General features: G+C 41.1%; 1 protein-coding gene across 1 annotated transcript; it reads left to right on the forward strand.

Annotated features, from left to right (window-relative positions):
• The first annotated feature begins 23,433 nt into the window (after window positions 1-23,433).
• LOC145075744 (uncharacterized) lies at window positions 23,434-23,889 on the forward strand. The gene has a single exon (XM_079021873.1). The coding sequence runs from the start codon at window positions 23,434-23,436 to the stop codon at window positions 23,887-23,889; it is 456 nt and encodes a 151-aa protein (XP_078877999.1).
• Window positions 23,890-26,599: the final 2,710 nt, after the last annotated feature.

Consider the following 26,599-nt stretch of genomic DNA (forward strand, 5'->3'; position numbering starts at 1 on the left):
AACTACATATAACTCCGCAATAGGGAATCAAAATCAAAACTTTAATATGAACGGTAAAACGATCAGTTAAACACAAGTATTAATAAAAATCGCATAACCCAACTAACGAAACCAAAAAAATATTCACAAGGATCCATCTACAGCTAGCGAAAGCAAAGGTTTTTACACAATAATCAGTAAACTATAGTAGAGAAACATCACTAAAAGATTTTGAGACACAATCATCAAGCAAAACCAAAGTGAAATCTCCATGCAAACAATGCGTGAATCTTCAAATCCTTGCTCCAATTGAATCTATAGCTTCAAAATGAACCCCAAAGGGTTTTAGGACGTGAAAAACGAAGTAAAAATCTGTAGCACCTGGTTCGTGGTATGTATTCTGTTATTAAATATTCATTTATTTTTGCACTTTTTGGCCTTGGACTCGGCGAGTCGAAGGACTGAATCGTCGAGTAGAAGCAGGATTAGGCGCAAGGATTAAGTTGCGGACTTGGCGAGTCGAGTCCCGGACTCGGCGAGTAGCCGCTGTTGGGCAAAAACCCTAATCCAGGGGTTTGCACCCTATTTAAACGACCTTATGCAGCCTCCTTTCCCCCTTTATGCTCCTAAACACTGCTCATAGCAAACCCTAGCCATTTTTGTGAAGATCTAAGGCCTTTTGAGTGATTCTTGTGAGTTTTGATCTCAAGGAAGAAGGAAGAGCATAGAAGGATCAAGAGGGGACTGAAGGATTCGAGTTTGGTTCACCTTTTGCAGTCTTTGGAGGGTATAAAGTCTGAACCTTGCTCATTCTTTTGATTAGATCCCTCTTTGGGGTGATTTAGGGCTTTTATAAGCCATTTTTGGTGGCCAACCATGTTTGCAAACATGGTTTGGGGTTTGGGCTTCTGTATCATGTCATTTTATGAGCCACAAGTCAGATCTAGGTTGCTTTTTGCACCAAGGAAGGCCCCATGCAACAAAAGAACCATTTTAGAGCCTTTTAAGCTCTAATGTCCCTTGCATGCACGTAAAGTTTGTAACTTTACGTGCTAGATCGAGTTTAGGGGCCTGGATCTATCATTTGGTTAAGTGTTGTACATCAGAAATTGAAGTTCTTAGTAAGGAATGTGATAGACTCTGCAAGTCCAAGGGTTTTGGTCCCATATCAGTGAGGGTCATAAGGACCAGTTGAGTGTGGAAGGGTTTTAGGAGTCCCGGGGAGTGACCCAACGTTCTGGACTAAGCAAACTGTTATGGGAATTCATGGTACTCGGCGAGTCCAAGACAATCTTCATGGAACTCGGTGAGTTATTCATCAACTTGGCGAGTCGAGGACAGAATGTGTTCATAGGATGAAGAGTAACTCGGCGAGTTGTTCATACAACTCGGCGAGTCAAGTCAGGACATGAGTTGATAATGAACTCGACGAGTTGTTCATACAACTCGGCGAGTCGGATGTGGATTCAGTCGGTGTTCATTTAGAAGGAAAACTCATCGAGTCATCTCCTAACTCGACAAGTAGAGACGGGTATGAGGTTTGATGGAAGGATAGGGACTCGGTGAGTTGATGAGTCAACTAGGCGAGTCAGGTCAACTGGAAGTTGACTTTGACTTTGACTTTCATTTGGTCAAGGGTTAAAATGGTCATTTTACCCTAAGGGTAGATGTTAGTTTTTGACTAAGTATTTTGTGGGAATTTTAGCCGGTGGATTTACGGAGCAGCAGTGGCAGCAGTCAGAGGATTCCTGCTCAGTTCAGCAGATACGAGGTGAGTTACCTTCTAGTAGGGGTGGGTCTAAGGCCACAATGTCGGCCCACCATTGAGGAGTATTTAGAAGATAATTGTCTTTGTGATAATTTATCTTGGTCTGGTATGCGTTTGGTTATGAGTTATATTTGTATGATATCTTACATGATAGGGATAGTTTCCTTGATAGTGGTCCTTAGGACCAAGGGGTAGGTCAGTACCCGGATATGTCTGAATGTGTGCTTTTATCTTGATATCGTATGCTAGTGGTAGGGGTGGAATAGTCCCCAGTTACCGATTGAAAGATACCGATGACGGTTACCGGTTGAAAGATACCGATGACGATTACCGGTTGAAAGATACCGATGATGATTATCGGTTGAAAGATACCGATGGTATAGTATGGTATGTGGTATGATGGGGGAACTCACTAAGCTTTGTGATTACGGTTTTAGTTTTTGGTTTCAGGTACCTCTTCATCCAAGGGGAAGGAGCCGGCGGCGTAGCATGGCATCACACACACTCACATATGATTTCTGCACGGTGTTTTTTGGGATTGTACTTTGATATGACATTTGTTCATGGTTGTGGGTTTCAAACATGATACTTGGTTTTGAGATGACGTGTTTATACAGTATTTCCTATTGAATGTTTTATGAATTAATTAATCAAAAATGAAATTTTTGGGCTTAATTTTGGGATGTTACAAGTTGGTAGCAAAGCCCTGGTTTGAGGGATTCGGACACGCCCTCGAGGGTGTCTGGACTCAAACTGAGGGGCTAAAAGATATTTTTTCAATAAAATAGTTTTCTAAAAATCTAAGCGAAAGGATTTTACGGAAGACAAGGTGTGTGATGAGTGCGACCGGCCGGGCTCAAGTAAGTTTTCCCCAAGATACCGATACATGTTATGTTATGCTATATGGCTTGATTCAGAATTGCATGCTAGAATAGGACTAAGGATCTAGGAAGATGCCTTGTGTGCCTGATATATGATTCTAATAATCGCATGCTAGTTAGGGCAAAGGATCTAGGAGGATGCCTTATATGCCTATTGTATGAGCTATATGTTAGGGATGTTTAGTCAGCAGTAGGATGGCTTGTATAGGTTATTCCTGATTTGGTTACTCGATGCACGAATGTTGCTTGCTTTGTGCTATGGAGGTTCTAGCTATTTCCAACTAACTAAGGAGCGAATATGTAACAACACCTGCAAGTTAGTTAGGGGGAAATGGTAGGGGGGCTCCTGTACAGCTGATGACGGAGAGTAGGTCGGAGAGTGCCCTAGGGAAGCCTAGGACGAGGTTAGTGGAAAGGGGTATCGGCAAAGGGACCTGGTGAAGTTGAAGCAATCCTTGAGGAAAGCACGGATAGATATGGAAGGTAGTATGGGCCCATACTACTGAAAGCAGAGGACCCGTACTCGAATCAAGGAGGGCCTAGACGAAATTGGGAACCTTGGGAAATCTGTTAGATCTCTCGAGTATATGAATGATCCTGACCTTTATGCGTGTACTTTCAGTATGGTGACCACACAACTTGGAGCATGAGGTTCCGGATCAGGATCAGGATCGGGCTCGGGTTCGGGATCCGAGCAGGTTAATGACGGGCTACACGAGTTCATCGCGTCTGAGATCACGAGGGGCATCCTTGAGTCGACCCCTATCATCTTCGGGTCGGTCAAGGAGGGGATTGTTGAGCTGATGGAGGATCGTCTCTGAGCATTCAGGAGTGATATGGCATCTAGCCAGAAGGGTATGCACACACTGTCCTTTATGGACTTTCGTGGGAGTGGCACGCCCGATTTCCACGGGGTGAAAGACCCCATTGCTGCTAGGAGATGGATCGCAGACATTGAGTCTGCACAGCTGACGAGCTTCTGCCCAGAGGGGTCGAAGGTGAGACATGCAACAGGATGCTTGCGAGACAGGGCTAGGGATTGGTGGGAGTCTGTTTGTGACTCATTGAGGGCCTCGGCTGTTAAGGCTATGACTTGGTCGGATTTTGTGACCAGATTCAGGGCGGAGTTTACGCCAACTGTGGAGCTTCAGTGGCTGGCCAGGGAGTTTTTGGATATGAGGCAGACTACGGAGACTGTGGCGGAGATCACCGCCAAGTTCCGGGAGAGGGCATTGCTGGTGCCCCAGTACACGGGTGATGAGGATATGAGGAGGACCTGCTACCATGACATGCTACGAGCTAACATTCGGGAGCATGTTAGTTTTTCGGCTTGCCCTACCTTGGATCCCATGATTGCCAGGTCTAGGGAGAGGGAGATTGATCTGGAGCACGTCCAAAAGAGGAAGGCAGTGGAGGGGCTGACGAGTGGGGCTTCGGGGAAGAAGCCCAGGGGATCTGATGGTAGGCCAAAAGGCCAGGCAGGATGGGACCGCTGTGGGAAATGCGGTCAGTCACATGAGGGAGCTTGTCGCACTGTGCCGGGTTCGGGCTGCTATAAGTGTGGCAAGGTGGGGCATTTTGGCAGGGATTGTACTGCTCCCGTCCCTGCGGTACAGATGAAAGACCTGATTTGCTTCCATTGCAATCAGAGGGGCCACAAAAGGGCCAATTGCCCGAGATTGACAGCAGCGTCAGCAGCAGTGCAAGCGGCAGCGCCGGTCTCAGCGACGGCGTGGGTTACAGATGGCCGGAAGGTCAAGACAGAGGTTCCAGTGGTGCGGAGCCGAGCATTTCAGCTGACAGCCAAGGAGGCACGCACTGCACCCGATGTGGTGACGGGTATGATTCTTTCCCTCTGATCTTCTTTTGTTGTGATTGTGTTATTGATATGTGTTCTGTTTTGGATCGTTCCATGTGAACGGAATCCCAGTTCTGGTGTTGTTTGACTCGGGCGCTACCCGATCATTTATGTCTCTTGCTCTTAGCAAGAGATTTTTCGAGTCTTCGGGCATGTTGGATTTCCCTCTAGAGGTAGAGATTGCCGACGACCGTTTGGTGCGGGCATCGACGGTATTTCAAGATTGTGTGCTGAGGTTATTTGAGGAGCGCTACTTGGTAGACTTGGTTCCCATTCCAATGCATGGGAACAAGGTGATTATAGGCATGGATTGGCTCAGCCCTAATGGGGCAGTGATCGACTACGCGCAACAGTTGGTGCGGGTCAGGACCCCAAGTGGGGGAGAGCTGGTGATTCAGGGCGAGAGGCCACATCGAGGACCAACTTTATGTTCAGCAGCGAGAGCTAGGCGCTACCTCCAGCGGGGTTGCGCAGGTTATGCCGCGTATGTTGTGGATACCCGGGAAACGGGTAGGGCGACGGTGGACAATGTACCTGTGGTACGAGAGTTTGCGGACGTATTCCCCGAGGAGTTGTCGGGGATACCTCCGGAACGACAGGTGGAATTCAGGATCGACCTGGTTCCTGGTGTGGCTCTGATAGCCAAGGCGCCGTATCGGTTGGCTCCTCCTGAGATGCAGGAGTTGTCTACACAGCTGCAAGAGCTGTTAGACAAGGGTTTCATTAGACCGAGTAGTTCACCGTGGGGAGCCCCGATTCTGTTTGTGAGGAAGAAGTACGGGTCGTATCGGATGTGTATAGATTATCAGGAGCTGAACAAGGTAACGGTGAAGAACCGCTACCCACTCCGGAGGATTGATGACCTCTTTGACCAGCTTCAGGGAGCATCTTGGTTCTCCTAGATTTATTTGCATTCAGGGTATCATCAGATGAGGTTCAGAGAGTAGGATGTATAGAAGACTGCGTTTCGCACGCGTAATGGCCATTATGAGTTTGTGGTGATGCCTTTCGGGGTCACCAATGCTCCTGCCGCGTTCATGGATCTCATGAACCGCGTGTGTAGACCAATGTTGGATCGGTCTGTGATAGTATTTTATTGATGACATCTTGGTTTATTCCAAGACGTGGGAGCAGCATGAGGAGCATCTGTGGGAGGTTCTAGAGACTTTGAGGAGGGGGAACTTGTATGCTAAGTTCTCCAAATGTGAGTTCTGGTTGCGCAAGGTGCAGTTTCTTGGGCGCCTTGTCAACGAGAACGGGATTTCGGTAGATCCGGCCAAGGTAGAGGCCGTGATGAATTGGGAAGTTCCGAGGTCTCCATCTGAGATTCGGAGCTTTCTAGGTTTGGCAGGCTACTATCGGAGATTCATTCAGGACTTCTCCAAGATAGCAGTTCCGCTCACCCGACTGACTAAGAAGTCGGTGGTGTATCGTTGGGGGCCTGAGCAGCAGGCCGCATTTGAGACGCTGAGACAGAGATTGTGCGAGGCGCCAATATTATCCTTGCCAGAGGGAATGGAGGATTTTGTTGTGTACTGCGATGCATCCATCGCAGGTTTGGGAGCGGTATTGATGCAGAGAGGCATGTCATCTCCTACGCGTCGAGGCAGCTGAAGCCTCACGAGGCGAACTACCCGACGCATGATTTGGAGCTGGGGGCTGTTGTGTTTTCCCTCAAGATTTGGCGTCATTACCTCTATGGGGTTCGTTGTACGATTTACACGGACCACAAGAGTTTGAGGTATCTCATGGACCAGCCAAATCTAAATATGAGGCAGCGTCGGTGGCTTGATATGGTGAAGGATTATGATTGTGAGATCCTCTACCATCCGGGGAAGGCCAATGTCATGGCCGATGCGCTTAGCCGCAAGGCAGCACCGATCAGGGATATCTGTCTAAGGATGACAGTGATGACTCCGCTTCTGGAGCGGATCCGGGAGGCTCAGCAGGAGGCCATGAATGAGGAACATCGGAAGAGCGAGCGGATTATGGGGCAGGTTTCCTCTTTCGACTATGATAGCCAGGGTTTATTGACTCTTCACCGTAGGGTGTGGGTCCCTTATCATGGAGGAGTGCACCAGGTCTTGATGGAGGAGGCGCACAAATCCTGATTCTCCATTCATCCCGGGGCGACGAAGATGTATAGGGATCTTCGTCTAGACTATTGGTGGCCCTGCATGAAGCGGGATGTGGCATGGTACGTGGAGTGGTGCTTGATTTGCAGGAAGGTCAAGGTCGAGAATCAGAGATCACACGGAAAGATGCAGCCGTTGGATATCCCTTGTGGAAATGAGAGGATATTACGATGGATTTTATCACGAAACTTCCCAAGACCGCGCAGGGGATGGATTCGATATGGGTCACGTGGATCGATTGACCAAAAGCGCCCACTTTATTCTGATTCAGGAGAGCATCTCGGTCGAGAAATTGGCCGATATCTATATCAGGGAGGTGGTGGCGTGGCACGGAGTGCCAGTTTCGGTGATTTCGGACAGAGACATGCGGTTTACTTCCAGGTTTTGGAAGAGGTTTCATGACGAGCTGGGTACTCGTCTGCATTTTAGCACCGCTTTTCGCCCGTAGACGGATGGCCAGAGCGAGCGGACCATCCAGACTATGGAGGATATGCTGCGGGCATGCGTTTTAGATTTCGGAGGTAGTTGGGATACCTACCTCCCATTGGTGGAGTTGTCGTATAATAACAGTTATCATGCGAGTATCGACCGTCCTCCCTTCGATATGTTATATGGGAGGAGGTGCAGGACCCCGATATGTTGGGGAGAGGTTAGCCAGAGAGTTATGGGGAGCATCGAAGTAGTGCTCAAGACGACAGAGAAGATTCAGCAGGTCCGGAGCAGGCTTCAGACTGCTCAGAGTCGGCAGAAAAGTTACGCCGATAAGCGTCGATCAGACTTGGAATTCTAGGTCGGGGATATGGTTCTCCTGAAAGTTTCACCCTGGAAGGGAATCATCCGATAAAGGAAGCGGGGCAAGTTGGGCCCAAGGTATATCGGACCGTTCAGGGTTGTAGCTCGGGTGGGCAAGGTGGCGTACCGGCTGGATCTGCCAGCCGAACTCAGTCAGATCCACAGCACCTTCCACGTCTCTCAGCTGCGAAAGTGCCTAGTGGACGATACAGCGGTGGTACCCTTGGAGGACATTTCGGTTGATGGCAGCCTGAATTACATCGAGCGGCCTGTGGGGATCCTTGACCGGAAGTCAAATGATCTGAGGAACAAATAAGTAGAACTCGTGAAGGTGCAGTGGTAGCACCGGAAGGGGTCGGAATGGACTTGGGAGCCGGTAGGTGAGATGATAGAGCACTACCCCGAGCTGTTTCAGGGTCGAGCGGCAGACTTCGAGGATGAAGTCTAAAATAAGTGGGGGAGATTTGTAGCACTTGGTTCGTGGTATGTATTCTATTATTAAATATTCATTTATTTTTGCATTTTTTGGCCTTGGACTCGGCGAGTCAAAGGACTGACTCGCCGAGTAGAAGCGGGATGAGGCGCGGGGATTAAGTTGCGGACTCGGCGAGTCGAGTCCCGGACTCGGCGAGTAGCCGCTGTTTGGGTAAAAACCCTAATCCAAGGGTTTGCACCCTATTTAAACGACCTTATGCAGCCTCCTTTCCCCCTTTATGCTCCTAAACACTCCTCATAGCAAACCTTAGTTGTTTTTGTGAAGATCTAAGGCCTTTTGAGTGATTCTTGTGAGTTTTGATCTCAAGGAAGAAGGAAGAGCATAGAAGGATCAAGAGGGGACTAAAGGATTCAAGTTTGGTTCACCTTTTGCAGTCTTTGGAAGGTATAAAGTTTGAACCTTGCTCATTCTTTTGATTAGATCCCTCTTTGGGGTGATTTAGGGCTTTTATAAGCCATTTTTCGTGGCCAACCATGTTTCCAAACATCGTTGGGGGTTTGGGCTTCTGTATCATGTTATTTTATGAGCCACAAGTCCGATCCAGGTTGCCTTTTGCACCAAGGAAGGCCCCATGCAACAAAAGAACCATTTTAGAGCCTTTTAAGCTCTAATGTCCCATGCATGCACGTAAAGTTTGTAACTTTACGTGCTAGATCAAGTTTGGGGGCCTGGATCTATCATTTGGTTAAGTGTTGTACATCAGAAATCAAAGTTCTTAGTAAGGAATGTGATAGACTCGGCGAGTCCATTCCTGGACTCGGCGAGTCCAAGGGTTTAGGTCCCATATTAGTGAGGGTCATAAGGACCAGTTGAGTGTGGACGGGTTTTAGGAGTCCCGGGGAGTGACCCAACGTTCTGGACTAAGCAAAGTGTTATGGGAATTCATGGTACTCGGCGAGTGCACGAACGGACTCGGCGACTCTAAGACAATCTTCATGGAACTCGGTGAGTTGTTCATCAACTCGGCGAGTCGAGGACAAAACGTGTTCATAGGATGAAGAGTAACTCGACGAGTTGTTCATACAACTCGGCGAGTCAAGTCAGGACATGAGTTGATAATGAACTCGACGAGTTGTTCATACAACTCAGCGAGTCGGATGTGGATTCAGTCGGTGTTCATTTAGAAGAAAACCTCGTCGAGTCATCGCCTAACTCGACGAGTAGAGACGGGTATGAGGTCTAATGGAAGGATAGGGACTCGGCGAGTTGACAAGTCAACTTAGCGAGTCAGGTCAACTGGAAGTTGACTTTGACTTTGACTTTCATTTGGTCAAAAGGTAAAATGGTCATTTTACCCTAAGGGTAGATGTCAGTTTCTGACTAAGTGTTTTGTGGGAATTTTAGCCGGTGGATTTCCGGAGCAGCAGTGGCAGCAGTCAGAGGATTCCCGCTCAGTTCAGCAGCTACGAGGTGAGTTACCTTCTAGTAGGGATGGCTCTAAGGCCACAATGCCGGCCCACCGTTGAGGAGTATTTAAAAGATAATTGTCTTTGTAATAATTTATCTTGGTCTGGTATGCGTTTGGTTATGAGTTATATATGTATGATATGTTACATGATAGGGATAGTTTCCCTGATAGTGGTCCTTAGGACCAAGGGGTAGGTCAGTACCCAGATATGTCTGAATGTGTGCTTTTATCTTGCTATCGTATGCTAGTGTTAGGGGGTGGAATAGTCCCCAGTTACCGGTTGAAAGATACCGATGACGGTTACCGGTTGAAAGATACCGATGACGATTACTAGTTGAAAGATACGGATGGTATTATATGGTATGTGGTATGATGGGGGAACTCACTAAGCTTTGTGCTTACAGTTTCAGTTTTTGGTTTCAAGTACCTCTTCATCCAAGGGGAAGGAGCCGACGGCATAGTATGGCATCACACAGACTCACATATGATTTCCGCACGGTGTTTTCTGGGATTGTACTCTGATATAACATTTGTTCATGGTTGTGGGTCTCAAACATGATACTTGGTTTTGAGATGATGTGTTTATACAATATTTCCTAATGAATGTTTTATGAATTAATTAATCAAAAATGAAATTTTTGGGCTTGAATTTTGGGATGTTACAAAATCACAGCAAATGGCTGCCTAAGGTTGCATAGCATGATTAGGGAAATCTCCTGATTTCGTATATCCAGCAACCCCACAACGTGGAAGAGGTCTCATCACGACATGGATGTCAATTTTGACTTTCATTTGGCCAAAAGGTAAAATGGTCATTTTACCCTAAGGGTAGATGTCAGTTTCTGACTAAGTGTTTTGTGGGAATTTTAGCCGGTGGATTTCCGGAGCAGCAGTGGCAGCAGTCAGAGGATTCCCGCTCAGTTCAGCAGATACGAGGTGAGTTACCTTCCAGTAGGGGTGGCTCTAAGGCCACAATGCCGGCCCACCGTTGAGGAGTATTTAGAAGATAATTGTCTTTGTGATAATTTATCTTGGTCTGGTATGTGTTTGGTTATGAGTTATATATGTATGATATGTTACATGATAGGGATAGTTTCCCTAATAGTGGTCCTTAGGACCAAGGGATAGGTCAGTACCCGTATATGTCTGAATGTGTGCTTTTATCTTGTTATCGTATGCTAGTGGTAGGGGTGGAATAGTCCCCAGTTACCGGTTGAAAGATACCGATGACGGTTACCGGTTGAAAGATACCGATGACGATTACCAGTTGAAAGATACGGATGGTATTATATGGTATGTGGTATGATGGGGGGACTCACTAAGCTTTGTGCTTACAGTTTCAGTTTTTGGTTTCAAGTACCTCTTCATCCAAGAGGAAGGAGCCGACGGCGTAGCATGGCATCACACAGACTCACATATGATTTCCGCACGGTGTTTTCTGGGATTGTACTCTGATATAACATTTGTTCATGGTTGTGGGTCTCAAACATGATACTTGGTTTTGAGATGATGTGTTTATACAATATATCCTAATGAATGTTTTATGAATTAATTAATCAAAAATGAAATTTTTGGGCTTGAATTTTGGGATGTTACAAAATCACAACAAATGGCTGCCTAAGGTTGCATAGCATGATTAGGGAAATCTCCTGATTTCGTATATCCAGCAACCCCACAACGTGGAAGAGGTCTCATCACGACATGGATGTCGATTTCCGTATTTCATACGAATGAGTATACCGAGATAGAAAATTATTTGGGATTTTGATCCACCATGGCATGGAAAATGCCTTTTCCATAGTGTGGGAACGCAAATCAGAATTTGGTATGAACATGAAATTCGTCCAAAATTTTGTCTAGTTTTCAGAACATCTTGAATTTCCTAAATCAGAGTTACGAGTCATCGGATACGACCAAAATACTAAAGAGATATCAAGCTGTCCAACAACATCATTTTCATCTTTTTCAGCTCTCTTCTCTTCCTTTTGCATCTCAGCTCTCATTTTAACTGTAATTGAACATTTAAAATCATATTAAGTATCATATATCTTCTAATATAACATTTTAATCAAATATATTAATATAATAGCCTAAAATAAATAGTTAAAGAAGGTCATATCAATAGGCTGATGTGTATGGGGGGGGGGGAGATGATGAAGCTAATATATATATATATATATATATATATATATATATATATATATATATATATATATATATATATAAGTTTATATTTTATGTTTTTTTTTGTTTTTTGTAGTGATAGTTGTGGATGAATGAATCTTGTGTTGATGACATACATTTTCTTAACCCTAGTGGTAATGTTTAATGCAGAATACCGGATAAAATCAAATATTCGTATCTAAAAATTAAATTTTTATTTGTTATATGTTTTGTTCACATCTGATTATAACTTTTAGAATTGTATTGCAAATGGAGAAGATAAAAACAATTATGTGTTAGTGAACCCTATGTGGCTTGCACGATGGGGGTATTTTTATCTTTTCCACCTATTGAAATCAGTAAAAGGGTTCTCTCACTTTGATTTCCTTTTCCTTCCTGAACTCCCGACTGGCATCCAAGAAAATTAAGAAGATGTAATGTGGTTGTATAAGTGTTGCAATAGTACGGCCATCAGATGTCACACCCCCAACCTGGCGGCGGAAACGATCGGCGGCGCGACGTTAGGATTTGGATCAAAAATAAAGATTTCACCTATCATTCATGACATAAATATCACTTCCATTCAACAATCAATAACATACAAGAAACTTTAGTTTTTATTACATTGATTTTTGTCATGGAAATCATACTCTTCAGTAGACTACGATTTGTTTCATGATCTTTTACTAAGAGATCATCTGTCTCTTTCGATGACCTAGGAATACTTGTGAGTTTTGACAGGTCAATATAATGTTGGTGAGTCCACAGGTTTTGTATACTTGAATATACTTTGTCGAGATTCGTTAGGCAGCTCTTGTTGTGTTCTTAACTTATGTCAGTAAGTTAAATGTTGTTTCCTAATATTTTGTTAACATGATTCAAATAGTTTAGTAACTAGATCTGATCCTGACTTTTTGTATAGAAAGATGTATCCTTTTACATTTATTGATATCTCTAAAATCCATTGTTAGTACCATGGTAATATTCCCCTAATATTCTTTTATCGTATTGTATGTACTTCTTCCTTGCTCAAGGCGTTCCTTAATAGTAGTAAATCTTATTTTAATAAGGATAATTTGAACTTGTTTCCTCGATTTTGAGTATACTATCACTACTTGTTTAATAAGTACTCTATGATAGTTAGTTTTAGTTTAACAAAGTTACGATGAGTTACTATAACCGAGTTATGACTGTTGATTCTCGAAAACCACGATGCTTCAACGGATGTTGCAAATGTGTTTAGAAGGTTATGCATGCTTCAACTTGCCGTCAAGTTGTAGCTAGCAACAATAGGTGGGGGTGTCAGTCTTGTATATATCTATACATATCTCTCCCGCTCACTAAAGTTTTAATGATTATAGGTCGAGAGCTAGCTGAAATCCTTCAGCGTGTTGATGAATCGTGTCTCATCTAACTCTTGTTATGGGGGACTCCTTTGGCCGGTCGTCTTGTTATTCATGTTGTATTCATACGGTTTTAGTAATTATATATATTATTTATCTTATACATATGTATAATTAGGGTGAGGTTCAATAGAGAACTATAATTAACCAAGGAACCAAGGAACCAATCGTGAGCATCGGAAATCATAACGATCAACGGCCAAGGAAATAGATATACACTTTTACATTGGACGCACACACACCACATTATACCAAAGAATCCACCCTTTACAAAAAAAAAAACCCACCACTTTTTTTCGTTTAAAAATTTTTTTAGGCCATGTTTTTATCAAAAAAAAACCTGAATATACCATTGTTCACGATTTTTCGTCCTCTTTCCATAGAGATCCATGATGATATATAAAAAACGAACTTTTTTTTTCGAAAAAAACTCACTTCATTTTCTTTAATGAAAAAGTTAATGTCTATTTTTTATAGAAAAAAATTAATAAATATATCAAAATTCATATTTTTGGTACTTTTTAAACATAGATTCATATTCATGTTAAAAAAATTGATATTTCAGTTCAGATTCACATTGTGAACTTGTTCAGATTTATATTGTAAACCTGTTCAGATTCACATTGTGAACCTCCTCAAATTCACAGTGTGTATAATAATAAATCAGATTCACAATGTGAATCTGAACTGATCGGAGTTTTTTTACATTGTGAATGTTAAAATTTGAAATATTTACAGTTTAGATTCACATTGTGAATCTACACTGATCGAGGTTTTTTTTTTGTGAACATTCTCAGATTCACAGTGTGTATAATAGTAATTCAGATTCACAATATGAATCTGAATTGTTCGAGATTTTTCATATTGTGAATGTTAAAAATTGAAATATTTACAGTTTAGATTCACAGTGTGAATCTACACTGTTCGAGGTTTTTTTTTTTTTTTAATCGGTGTTGATGTTTATCAATAGAGTACAAAAAATTAATATTTTTGGTATAATTAGTTTTTTCTTTATAAAAAAACTTAAATATTGAAAAAAAAAAAAGAAAATTAAGTGGGTTTTTTTCGAAAAAAAGTTCGTTTTTTATATATCATCATGGATCTCTATCGAAAGAGGACGAAATCGTGAACAACGGTATATTTAGATTTTTTTTCGATAAAAAACTTGGCCTAAAAAAACTTAAATGAAAAAAAGGAAGTGAGTTTTGTTATAATCTGGTACATTTGCGTCCATTATAAAATTTACAACTCTTTCTTTTGCCGTTGATCGCTTTAAATTCCGACGCTTTGGATTGGTACATTGGTTCCTTGAATAATAATGGTTCTCTATTGAACTTTTCCATGTATAATTATTGTATTTTGCATAGCCAAGTATTTAGGAAGAGTAACCACTGGGTACTAAGCTTATTAAAAGGGTGACTATAATAATTACTAAAGTAACAATGTTTCCTGGCAACTAACCAGCGTAACAACTAAGTATGATCTCATCTATCAGTGTGAATTAGTATAAAAACTAGGCATAATATTATCTAAAATGTTTGGGAAGAGTATCTACCGGACATAATATTATCCTAATGTTATAAGCATAATTATCGAACTACAAATAGTAATAACTATGTAATAGTTGCATTATAAAATGTATTCCCCCAACCCCTGAAAAGGTTTGGAAAATGGTGTCGTGAACTCACTTGTAATTCATGAAAATTTTGATGTAGAGTAGAATTTAGAAGTCCGGACTCGAGAGGCCTTCAGGAGCTGGTGGCACGAAAATCGAGAGAGAGTGAGGCGTGTGTTAAGGTGTGAGAGAGGAGTAGCCTGAGCTTGCTATATATAGGAAAGTTTTAGGGTGCACGTTGCGCAGTGCGCGTGAACCACCAGGTGTTGACACGTGTCATCTTCTCATGGTCTGGCATCATTCGTATCCTGACGAATCCGGGTATCAGAATGTACGTCGTGTGTTGCGCATGGGTACACGTGAGGTCTTTTATAAACTTTAAAAACTCATAACTCTTGCATATAAACTATGTTTTCAATGACTCTTATATATCCGCGTAGGTCTCAAAGTCCTCTACGACTTTCCTTTAGGTTGTATTGATTAGTTTTGACTTTTGTTTTTCGACAAAAGTTTTTATTACTATTATGATTTTTAAAAAAAATCATAACTCTCCCATACAGGTTCCTATTTAAGCGTTATTTGTCTTATAATTCCTAGTTTGAGTAGCACTATAGTTGTGATTTTGGTGATTTTTTCTAAGAGTCCACCATTCTCTTTGTAGTTTTTGTCGTTGTAACTTCTTACGTACGGTGGATATTTATTTACTACAGAAGTCACTTCTTACCCATATTGAGTCGGATTGTTGAGAAAATTATATTTCTGGCATCGTGGTAGCTTACATAATCTATAAATGTTAACATGTTGTCACAGTGATGCAACTATTCGTGCACCTATTTTTGAGCCTAAAGGTTGACGTAATTAAGAATGTAAAGTTTTGAATATATTGAAATATATTGGGTGGTTACAAGACTTTCCTTCTTACATTATTCATGTTTTATTGTTAAATACTAATGGTGGTCGATGACGTATTTTCCCGGTTGTCACATCCTGCCCCTGTTGAAGGAAATTCCGTCCCAAAATTTAACTTGTGGTACATGATAAAGAGGTACTTATTGGGAGGATCTTAGTAGTTTTAGAACTTTTGAATTTATTCCTATGGCATAACCTTTATAGAATAAGTATTTCTTCTTAAGTTTTGTTTTTGCAATGAGGTTTGGAATTGTTTTGGATTCTATTGCTTATCTTTAATTTGTTGGAAGCTTATTGACTAGAGAGGAGTTGTTTTGAGAGGCAGTTTAAAGTTCACTTCTTACCTCTAATTCTTCAACTTTGTGAGGTGTTTTCTTGATAATACTATTCTTTTTAGCCTATCTTTTTAGAGTTTCCTCTTTATCCTTGTTTTCCATTTGTGGGAAATTTCATTTTACACCAATAGGAAACCTAAAATTTCCATTCTTAGTTGAATCTCTATCTTTTTGTTTCGCGATCTTGTCGCTTTCTTTTTCAGAAATGCTTATGAGTTTTCTTTGAGTCGCAGGCGAGCGTTTAAATCATATTCTTTGGATTGCCACTAGTTCATTTGTCTTTTATCTAGTTTCTTAAACATTTCACACTAGATATGATTGTTTTCCTATGTTGACTTATTTCATGGACCCTTGGCTTCTATCAAGTTATTCGGAGATCTATTTTCAAAAAAACGGCGGAAAGGTTTTTGAAAAGAAATGGGAGTGTTGCGAATTTACTTAACCTAGGGACTTGTTGTGAATTTCATAGTTTGTGTTGTTTCGAAATAACTAATACAAAATACTTCTTGACTAAGTCTACAGATAGTTTCTTTTGGATGCTTGCATTTGTAGTAGTTACCATGTGAGTTGGAATTCTATGATTACCAGTTGTATGCTACTTCATGCCATACTTTTTACAGCTTAGTTTTCTATACACTTTTATATGTTGGTATAGTTACGGATTGTGGAGTGGGAGTTTCCCTTAATGGTCATAGTGTGGCATGCCCTAATTTGCACGGGTTATAAGATCCTAGGGCCTTCCTACCCTAGTAAGTGTTGGGTTGACTCTTTGGAGTTCTAGTGTATTCCTCAAATTCCTAATTTTTTGATTTATATCATTTCTGGGTAGATGGTGTTCATACTTACACTAGATTTGACATGCGTTAGAATTTTTTTTCTTATTGTCATAAGGTAATGGGGTTCTTGTCCTATTCATGGAATTCTTCCTTTGGGGTAGAGTTTACTTGTTGGATTAATGTGTCTAAGCCAGTAACTAAATTAATGTAATTAGAAGCAAAGTCGTTTTTGGTTTTTCCTCATAACTATAACTTTATTAGAATGACATTTATAGAGAGATAAAGATTATTAGATTATTATATGGTTGATAATCTAATTGGAAATTATGAGGAAATGATTTGTTAATATATTATATGATTAATATATTAATTGGAAATAGATAGTTGATTTATTAATTTATTATGTGATTAATAAATTAATATGAGATCAATAGTTAAACAATTGACTTGTTAATTTATAAGGTTAATAAATTAATAAGAAATCAATTAGAATTAATTAATTATTAATCAGAATTAATTTGGAATTCATTTGGGATTAATTGGAACTAATTAAAGGTGCAAGGGGTGAATTGTAATTGTTCAATAGTTGAACAAAAGAGGAAATTCTAGAACCATCCAAGGGAGGACGGTTTTGGGAGCCTCCTTGGGGTTTCTAGTACCCTCTTGGATGCCTATAAGGAAGAGATTTGGACTGGTATTAAATCCATTCAAATCTTGCTTGGTACCTAAGTTACCTAAACTATAATCAGGACCCCTTATGACCTTAATTTCGTTCATGCACTTCCCATAAGCCTTAGAACAAAATTTTCCTCTCCTCAATTGTCTTCTAGTTCTAGGGTTTTGGTGTGAGCCATTATAGGCATCATACTTTTGGTGCTAGATTTCCATGACATTCTAAGGAAGGATTGAAGTGATTTTTTTACTACAACAAATCAAATGTATGTAAACCTAATTCTTTTTTTATCATACTATGGTTTCATTAGGGATGTGCTAATTTTGTTGTTAATAGTTGTTTTGGTCAAAATTCAATTAAGTAGAATCTAACCAAGTTGTATGAGAGGTTGTGATGTTCGTGATAAATCAAGTAAGAAATGATAATCAAAGTGACATAGTTGAGTTACAAGGAAAGCCATTGATCCTTGATATGATCTCCGACATAAAACCTTAGGAGGTGATAATTATCACCTACCTTGATGATTTTATTAATATCAAATGTTGAAATACATAAATTAATGTGTAAATGTAAGTACAAGTATCATGGATGAGCTCAATATGTCCTTAGTGTTAGGGCCAGGATCCTGGAATTACATTCAGGATCCTTAAACCTCAGGATCCTTAAACATACTTCAGGATCCTGATTATCATCATTTATTCTCCTAACATTTATAATGATTATATACTTCTTTATTTGTCTTACATGTGCAAAAATAGTCAACCAAAGACTTATTCTCAACGAATAGTCAAAGTGACCATGCAAAAGACTCGGAGGACTAAGTCAAATAACATCTATAAGTTGATCGTGGAGGATCCCAGAATTGTCGGACTTCTTGTTATTAGCTTTAGACTATAAAAAAAACACATGTATTCATAACACTACACACGGCAATGATCTTACCAAGGATACTTGTATTTACATTCTTTATATTTCTATGTAATCAACTTCTTCGATCAATAATCTCTTCAAGGCAAGTGACCATTGTCACCTCCCATGGTTTTATGTCAGAGATCCTAACAAGGATCAAGGGATTTCCTTGTAAATCACTTGTGTCACTTTGATTATCATGGATGAGCTCAATATGTCATTAGTGTTAGGGCTAGGATCCTGGAATTACCTTCAGGATCCTTAAACCTCAGGATCCTCAAACATACTTCAGGATCCTGATTATCATCATTTATTCTCCTAACATTTATAATAATTATATGCTTCTTTATTTGTCTTACATGTGCAGAAATAGTCAACCAAAGACTTATTCTCAACGAATAGTCATAGTGACCATACAAAAGACCCGGAGGACTAAGTCAAATAACATCTATAAGTTGATCGCGGAGGATCCCAGAATTGTCGGAATTCTTGTTATTAGCTTTAGACTATAAAAAAGCACATGTATTCATCACACTACACATGACACTAAGCTTACCAACGATACTTGTATTTACATTCTTTATATTTCTATGTAATCAACTTCTTCGATCAATCATCTCTTCAAGGCAGGTGATCATTGTCACCTCCTATGGTTTTATGTCAGAGATCCTAACAAGGATCAAGGGATTTCCTTGTAATTCACTTTTTTCACTTTGATTATCATCTTATACTTTCTTTATCCTGAACATCACAACCTCACGTACAATTTGGTTGATTATTGATTGTTCATTTTTTACCAAAACAATTTTGTGCCCACCATGGGGCCCTGGTGTTCAAAATTCTTCAAAAAAATCATGTCTAGACAATCGACCCTGTCCTCTTCCTCAATTCCTCCTATTTCCTCCAAAAACCTTCCACCACCTCCAACTGGAGCTCCTAAGAATGCCTCAGAAGCACCGAAGAAAAATACATCTCCGGTCGTTACCCCAGTACTCCAAGACCCTCCTGTGCTGATTTCCAACAATGAAATCTTCGCTATGATGAAGATACTAGAACAACAAGTCGCCCAACAGCAGGAGGACAATAGGAAAATTCTCAAGGAAGTGGAGAGAATGAGGACAGAGATCCACAAACCTCAAGAAGTAGCACCCTCGATCTTTCAGCCCAAGATTCTGAACTTTGACAACACGGGATCCTCAATGATTCGCCGCGAGATAGGATCCTAAATATCGGCCTCTGTTCCCGCCCGGGGTGCGACTCTAAAAGAATAAGCCCATACGACCCATGATCCTAACGAAACCTTTGTTACTCCCAACAACAAGGATCCTGGTAACCTTGTCAATAATAATATATTTACCACTAACTCTATGGATCTTGATACCGGTTTAAGCCCGATCATGGCTAAGGAGGTTCAACAATTAAGGAAAATGATCTCAAGCGTGCCTGGAGTAGTTTAACATGTACCGGAAGTATCCCCAACAAGCCACAGGATCTCCAGAATCATTCCGGTGAAAGCTGATACCAAAGTCCCAAAGCGCTTTCAGACCCCCAGCATGAAGCCTTTTGACGGGACCAATGATCCTAAGGAGCACGTGGCACAATACAGGTAAAGGATGGAGATCATTCTTATCCCCACTCGCTTGAAAGAATCTTTCCTATGCAAGGGTTTTGGTTCAACCCTCACAGGATCAGCTTTAGCATGGCTTCTTAACATTCCTCCTTACTCTATTACATCGTTTTCTCATTTAATTAAGTTGTTTAACAATCATTTTTCTTGTAGAAGAACATTCGAAAGGATCACTAGTGATCTCTATCGAGTGGTCCAGGATCCTAAGGAATTCCTTAGGACTTTTGTGAACAAGTTTTGAAGGGAAGCTCTAAGTATCCCCAACATCGACATGGCAACTGCATTTGAAGCCTTTAAAATAGGCTTAAAGAAGGATTCTCCTTTCTATGAAGACCTCGTGATGACCCCATGCAAGAGGATGGAAGAAGTCAGAAGCAGAACACTAAAGCCATATTCCAAACCTTACCATCATAGGGTTAATGCAATTAAATATGAGTGAGAGGAAAAAGTTATTCCTAAAATCACTGACTATTGTTTTGTTGTGGATATCTCAGGTGTAATATTTGCAATGCAGGATCTTGGAGACAAAGCAAGATGGCCAAGAAAAGGAGAAAATCCACCACTTGGAAAGACAAGTCCAAATGGTGTGCATACCATGAAGACTTCGGTCACATCACATAGGATTACATAGCTCCCAGGAAGGAGACCAACTACCTCCTAGGAAGATGATACCTCAAAGAAATCCTTGGAAGAAGAAAGGAGAAATACAAAGAGAAAGATCAGGATCCTCAGAAGATCCTCGACAGACCAGGATCCCCCCCTGCCGATGCTAATGTAATCAATGTGATCTCTGGAGGATCTGACATTTGTGGTACCTCTTATTCTGTAGCAAAGAGGAATGCCAAAGTATCCAAAACAGAGATGGAAAAAGGACCACATAAGAACACATCAATCACAAACGAGAAGGAGATAACCTTCGACAAAGCAGATAGATAAGTCATCTAGGATCCTCACCATGATGGATTGGTGATTACTCTCTACATCGCCAACCATTTCGTCAGAAGGATCCTCGTCGATGGGGGATCCTTAGTCAACATCATACTCCTGGATGCACTAAAAAGAATGAACATCATGGAGTCTGAAATCGTTAGAAGATCCTCGGTGCTGATCGGATTCAGCGGCGAAACCAAACACACAGTCGGCGAGATAAAGCTACCTATCTACATAGAGGGGTAAACTCTATACAACGGTTTTGTGTAATTGATACATTATCCTCTTATAATGTTATACTATGTAAACCATGGATCCATGAAATGAAGGTCGTTCCATCAATATATCATCAATGCATAAAGATGCCCACCCCATGGGGGAGAGTGAAGATCGTAGGAGATCAACAATCCAAGGAATGCTACAAAACTTCAATGAAAGCATCGACAATACCAATACAAAGATAGCAATTAAAGCAGGGGGCACAAGACATACTAGAAGCAAGAGAACAATATATAAAAGAAGTGCCGCTGAACCTTGAGGATCCTGAATCCAAAGTTCTCATAGGAACCTCAATGTCTGAACAAGTCGAACATGACCTTATAAAGTTCCTTGAAGCTAGAAGCAAGATGTTTGCATGGAAGCATGAGGACATGACAGGTATAGACAAAAGTATAATAACCAATAAACTTAACATTGATCCATCTTTCAGACCGATACACCAAAAGAGAAGGAAGTTTGCACCGGAGAGAAACCAAGTTATACAAGAAGTAGAAAAACTTCTCAAAACTAGGATGATCAAGGAGGTGAAATTCCCAAGGTGGCTAGCTAATGTGGTTGTAGTGCAAAAGAAAAATGGTAAATGGAGAGTATGTGTAGATTACATGGATCTCAAGAAGGCTTGTCCTAAGGATCCTTTCCCTCTACCACACATAGAATCCATGATAGACACGACATCAGGTCATGAATTATTAACATTCATTGATGCATTAGCGGGATTCCAACATATCTAGATGGTACCATCTGACCAAGAGGATACAATGATTATAACACCAATAGGTATTTATTGTTATACCGCCATGCCATTTGGTCTTAAAAATGCAGGTGAAACATACCAAAGGCTAGTCAACAAGATGTTCAAGGAGAAATTAGGGGGCACCATGGAAGTGTATATCGATGACATGGTGGTCAAGTCCAAGAAAGCTGAGGATCTCCTCAAGGATCTTGAAGAAGCCTTCGACATCCTGGACAAATATAACATGAATTTAAATCCCTCCAAGTGCCACTTTGGGATGAGATCGGTCAAGTTCCTTAGATACATGGTGACCAAATTGGAATTGAAGCAAGCCCGGAGCAAATCAAGACCATCCTGAATCTAAGATCACCATCCTCGAAAAAAGATATTCAAAGACAAACATGAAGAGTGGCAGCCCTGAACAGGTTCATCTCAAGATCCTCATAAAGATGCAAGCCTTTTTACGACATATTGAAGAATAACTAAATATTCGAGTGGACCAAGGAACATGAGGATGCTTTCCATGAACTTAAAAAATATTTAATTTTAGCACCCCTATTGGTAAAACCATTAGATAGGGAACCACTTCTGCTCTACCTCTCAATATCCTCAAACGTGGTGAGTGCAGTGTTGGCTAAGGATCTTCATGGGGACCAACATCCCATATACTATGTAAGTAAATGTCTCCTGGATCCTGATACCGGGTACTCCCACCTTGAAAAACTTATACTTGCATTAGTAACTACTTTTACTAAATTAAGGTACTATTTTGAAACACACCCTATAACTGTAAGAACTAATTATCCCATTTAGAATGTTATTAGAAAGCCAGAAATGTCAGGAAGGATGGCAAAGTGGTTCGTAAAATTAAGCACATTTGACATAAAGTATGAGCCAAGATCCGCTACAAATGAAACCAACAACGAAGCAGAATACGAGGCACTAATCCTGGGATTAAAGTTGGCCAAAGATATTCGAATCAAGGATCCTTAGGTATTCGTCGATTCTTTATTATTGACTCACCATTTTAATAGATCCTATGTTGTAAAAGGAGGTGGATTAGCACTATACCTCCCTATCCTCAAAAACTTAGCCTCAGAATTCAAAACATTTAGCCTAAACCAGGATCCTAGAGAAGACAATGTTGAAGCGGATGCTTTAGCCAATCTAGGATCATCTCTTAGGATCCCGCCAGAAACCAGGATCCTGATAACCCACGTGTTGATCCCAGCAATCAAGGATCCCACCAAGACACTAAACGATCCCAATGATCACATGGAAACTACTAATGTCGCTACAATCGAAGATCCCGATTTTCTACTTTTCTATCAGGATCCTAATATTAAGGATCCTTCTACAACCTCAGGATCCTGGATTCAACCCATATGGAATACCTCCAGAATGGCACGATCCCTAAAGAAGAAAAAAGTGACAGAGCATTCAGAACAAGGGTCTCAAGGTATGTTATAATCCAAGGTAATTTAAAAAAAATCTATGGCAGGTCCATACCTTAGATGCTTAGAAGATCATGAAGCTACAAAAGTACTAAAGGATATACATGAAGGAGACTACGGCAACCATAATGGAGGCATATCCTTATGCTCTAAAGTGTTGAGGACATGATACTATTGGCCAACCATGAAGAAATATTACTTCCTTCATGCTTAAAAATGTGACGATTGTCAAAGACATAGCAACATCATACATCAACTAGCGGAACCTCTACATCCTATCATCTCCCCTTGGCCATTCATGAAATGGGAGATGGATATAGTGTACACATTGTTGGTGGCTCCTGGTGGAAAGGTCTTCATGCTAGTGATGACTAACTACTTCTCAAAGTGGATAGAATCCGAAGCTTTTATCCAGATAAGAGACAAAGAGGTAGTTTCCATCATTAAATGCAATATCTTGACCAGGTTTGGCATCTCTGCCGAAATTATATGCGACAACGGATCCCAGTTCATAAGCAAAAGGACAAGAGACTTTTGCGCAAGTTGGGGAATCAGGATGGTAATGTCTACTCCTGTCCACCCTCAAGCCAATGGTCAAGCAGAATCCATCAACAAAATCATAGTCAATAACTTAAAGAACAGGTTGGACGAGAAAAAAAAACAAGATGGGCAGAAGAACTTCCTTTCGTACTATGGGCAGATAGGACCATTTCCAATGTATTCATGGACCAAACCCCATACTCCTTGGTGTTTGAAGCGGAAGTAATGATTCTCACTTAAGTGGTGATCCCAACAGCAAGATAGCTACTTCAAAACCAAGAAAACAACGACAGGATCCTGGCCCAGGATCTTGATACTTTAGATGAACTCAGGGGTCTCGCCAAGATTCGCATCGCTGCTCATCAACAGACGATCACTAAGGCGTACAAAAAAAACATAAAAGTCATAAGGTTCCAAATATGAGAGTTGGTACTAAGTAAAACATTCCAAAACACCAAGATCCTAGTTCAGGTAAACTAGACCTAAATGGGAAGGACTGTATCTCATAGATGCCAAAGCATGAAAGGGGCATATTGGTTGGATACCCTCGATGGAAATGTCCTACTAAGATCCTGGAATGCTATACATCTTAAAGCATATTTCACATAAGTAAGATTTTTCATGTTCCAACACACTCAAGGTACATATATTATTTACCTTTTACCCTTTATTTTTATTATTTGCTCTCTTCAAATACCATTACTGACTTAAGTACCTGAAGGGAGTTAGCTAGACTAACGCCCACCCCTAGCTAGTGTTTGTTATGCACAGGGACTCAAGGATCCTAACACTCAAGGATCCTGACACATAAGGATCTTGACGTAAAAGGATCTTGACATATGAAAATTCAAGGATCCTGATAAACAAGGATACTGGCGTTTGAAGACCCTGGCACCTAAGAGTTCCATAACTACAAATTTCCTATGATTCATAACATGAGTATCCTAAGAACGGAGAGTGATCATATCTCCTAGGAATAACGGTACTTAATCCCCTCCAAGGTTTAAAGAGTTAATCACCTCTTTCACACGAGTTAAAGTTTATACACCTCACTTGAAAGGACGTTATCTGACTATGGGATGTGAATAAGGGGATCATTTCATGCTGCAGTGACTTGGCAACCCTCTTATTTCTGAAAATAAGTTAAGATCCTTGATGAGATTAAAACTTAATCTTGAAGATCGATTAGATCTTAAATAGGTAAGTAAATATAAAACAGCAAGAACACGAAAATAAGAATAAGGCAAGATTGAATCAAACGTGTCGAATGATTAAAACAAAATCCTCAGAAGAGCTCGATTAAGAACATCAACTGTAGAGGATTGGTAGGTTTACAAGAACGATCAAAGAAATCTGTAAATACTATCGTTATGCTCTAGATCAATCGTTAACCTAATTATGCATGCAAGCATATACTTATATAATATACATAACAGGCTCTCGGTTGGACAGGCCCAAACCGGAGTACAAAATAATTAGACTAAAGCCGAGCCCAATGACGCAATCCTCCAACGAATCTTCAACCCAACAATCTCCCCCTTTGCGTCAATTGGAGCGAGATCTTTACTAGTTACTTGGGCCAGCAGCGGAGGCGGGTACCTTCTTCTTCACGGTGTTAAACAGACGAGAGATAAGAGCCAGTATCGTCTGCCTAAACCTGATGTACCATTGGATCATGTCGTTGAAGTACTTAACATCATCCGCTGCATTCTCTTTACACCTTCGGATGATCAATAACACATGCTCCAGACAAGCAGTGGTGTAAAGATGTTTGTCAACTAAAGCAAAGAGACATTTCTGTCCTTCTGCTCTAGTGAACATGACCGAATTGCGTCTCGGGTCGATCTTGCCCATTTTCATCTGATTGAGATCACTGGCCGATCCCACAGGAGCTATCTTCGGTTTCTTCTTGAAGGTGGTGGCTACCTCCTGATCCATAAGGGCTACCTCCATGATGTAACAGAATAACATCCTTTTGAGATGGTCTATAATTGGACCATATTCGACTTCATTCGTCAAAAGGATATTATGCAAGACAATCCAATCATGAGGATTTAAATTCGGTAAGTCTGCCAAAGATATAAGGTGTTCAGTTCTCGTAGACCCTCGAATCACCTTGAACCGAACGTTTATGAACCTTCCTTCGGTGTAAGGCTTTAAGACCCGAACGTTCACTATCTTCTGGGCGCTCCAAGTTTGATACTGAGGACGAGCAGCCTTCAGATAGAATTCAATCAGCTCCCTATCCACCTCAGGGTTCGGATGAGGGACTTCAAAAATACTTGAGAAGGCGTGGAAGATAAACGCCTTTCGAGTCAACGGCATGTCGAACTGCGAATCGACAGAATTATAACAGTCGAACGAGATCACCGGCTCGAGCCATAGGATGCTGGGAGTATCTATGGCCTCCTTAATCATTCACTCCCGAGTCCATGCAGGGAAGAGAGTCTTCCTGCTCTCGAGGAGATCGTGGGCTTCCTTCTGCTTGCGTTCGGCTTCTTCAGCCTCTCGCGCCACACGATTGACATCATCATCCACATTGCGACTGTTTTTACGTTTCAACATGTCAGCAATGGTTTCATCATCTTCATCTTCATCTTCTTCCTCAGCTATGTGTTTCCCTTTATCCTTCACACCCGAACCCGAAGCTTGACCAGTCGGAGGTGGTTCGGTTGTGTGAGTAGCTTTGGAGGAAGGAGGTGTTTTCGATCTGGACTTCTTCTCTTCTCCCCCTTTTTTCGGAGTGGACACGAAACTAGGTAAACCTTTGATTTTGCTGAGAAGGTCCAAGGAAGGAGCAAGTTTTTCAGCAAGGGTTCGCCTCACCGAATGGTTTAGAATCGGATCGTGTGCTTCTAGGATGTTGGATAGAGCAGCGTGTACATCCGAAACACATGTCTTGATAACCTCCCGTTCGGATCGAAGAGCTTCAAGCT

The sequence above is a fragment of the Lactuca serriola genome, chromosome 9 (assembly GCF_051521515.1).
Source record: "Lactuca serriola cultivar US96UC23 chromosome 9, Lser_US96UC23_V15, whole genome shotgun sequence".
Lineage (NCBI taxonomy): Eukaryota > Viridiplantae > Streptophyta > Magnoliopsida > Asterales > Asteraceae > Lactuca > Lactuca serriola.

Coding starts and splice junctions, on each gene's coding strand:
- LOC145075744 (XM_079021873.1), top strand. CDS start 23,434: ATGGATATAGTGTACACATTGTTGGTGGCTCCTGGTGGAAAGGTCTTC.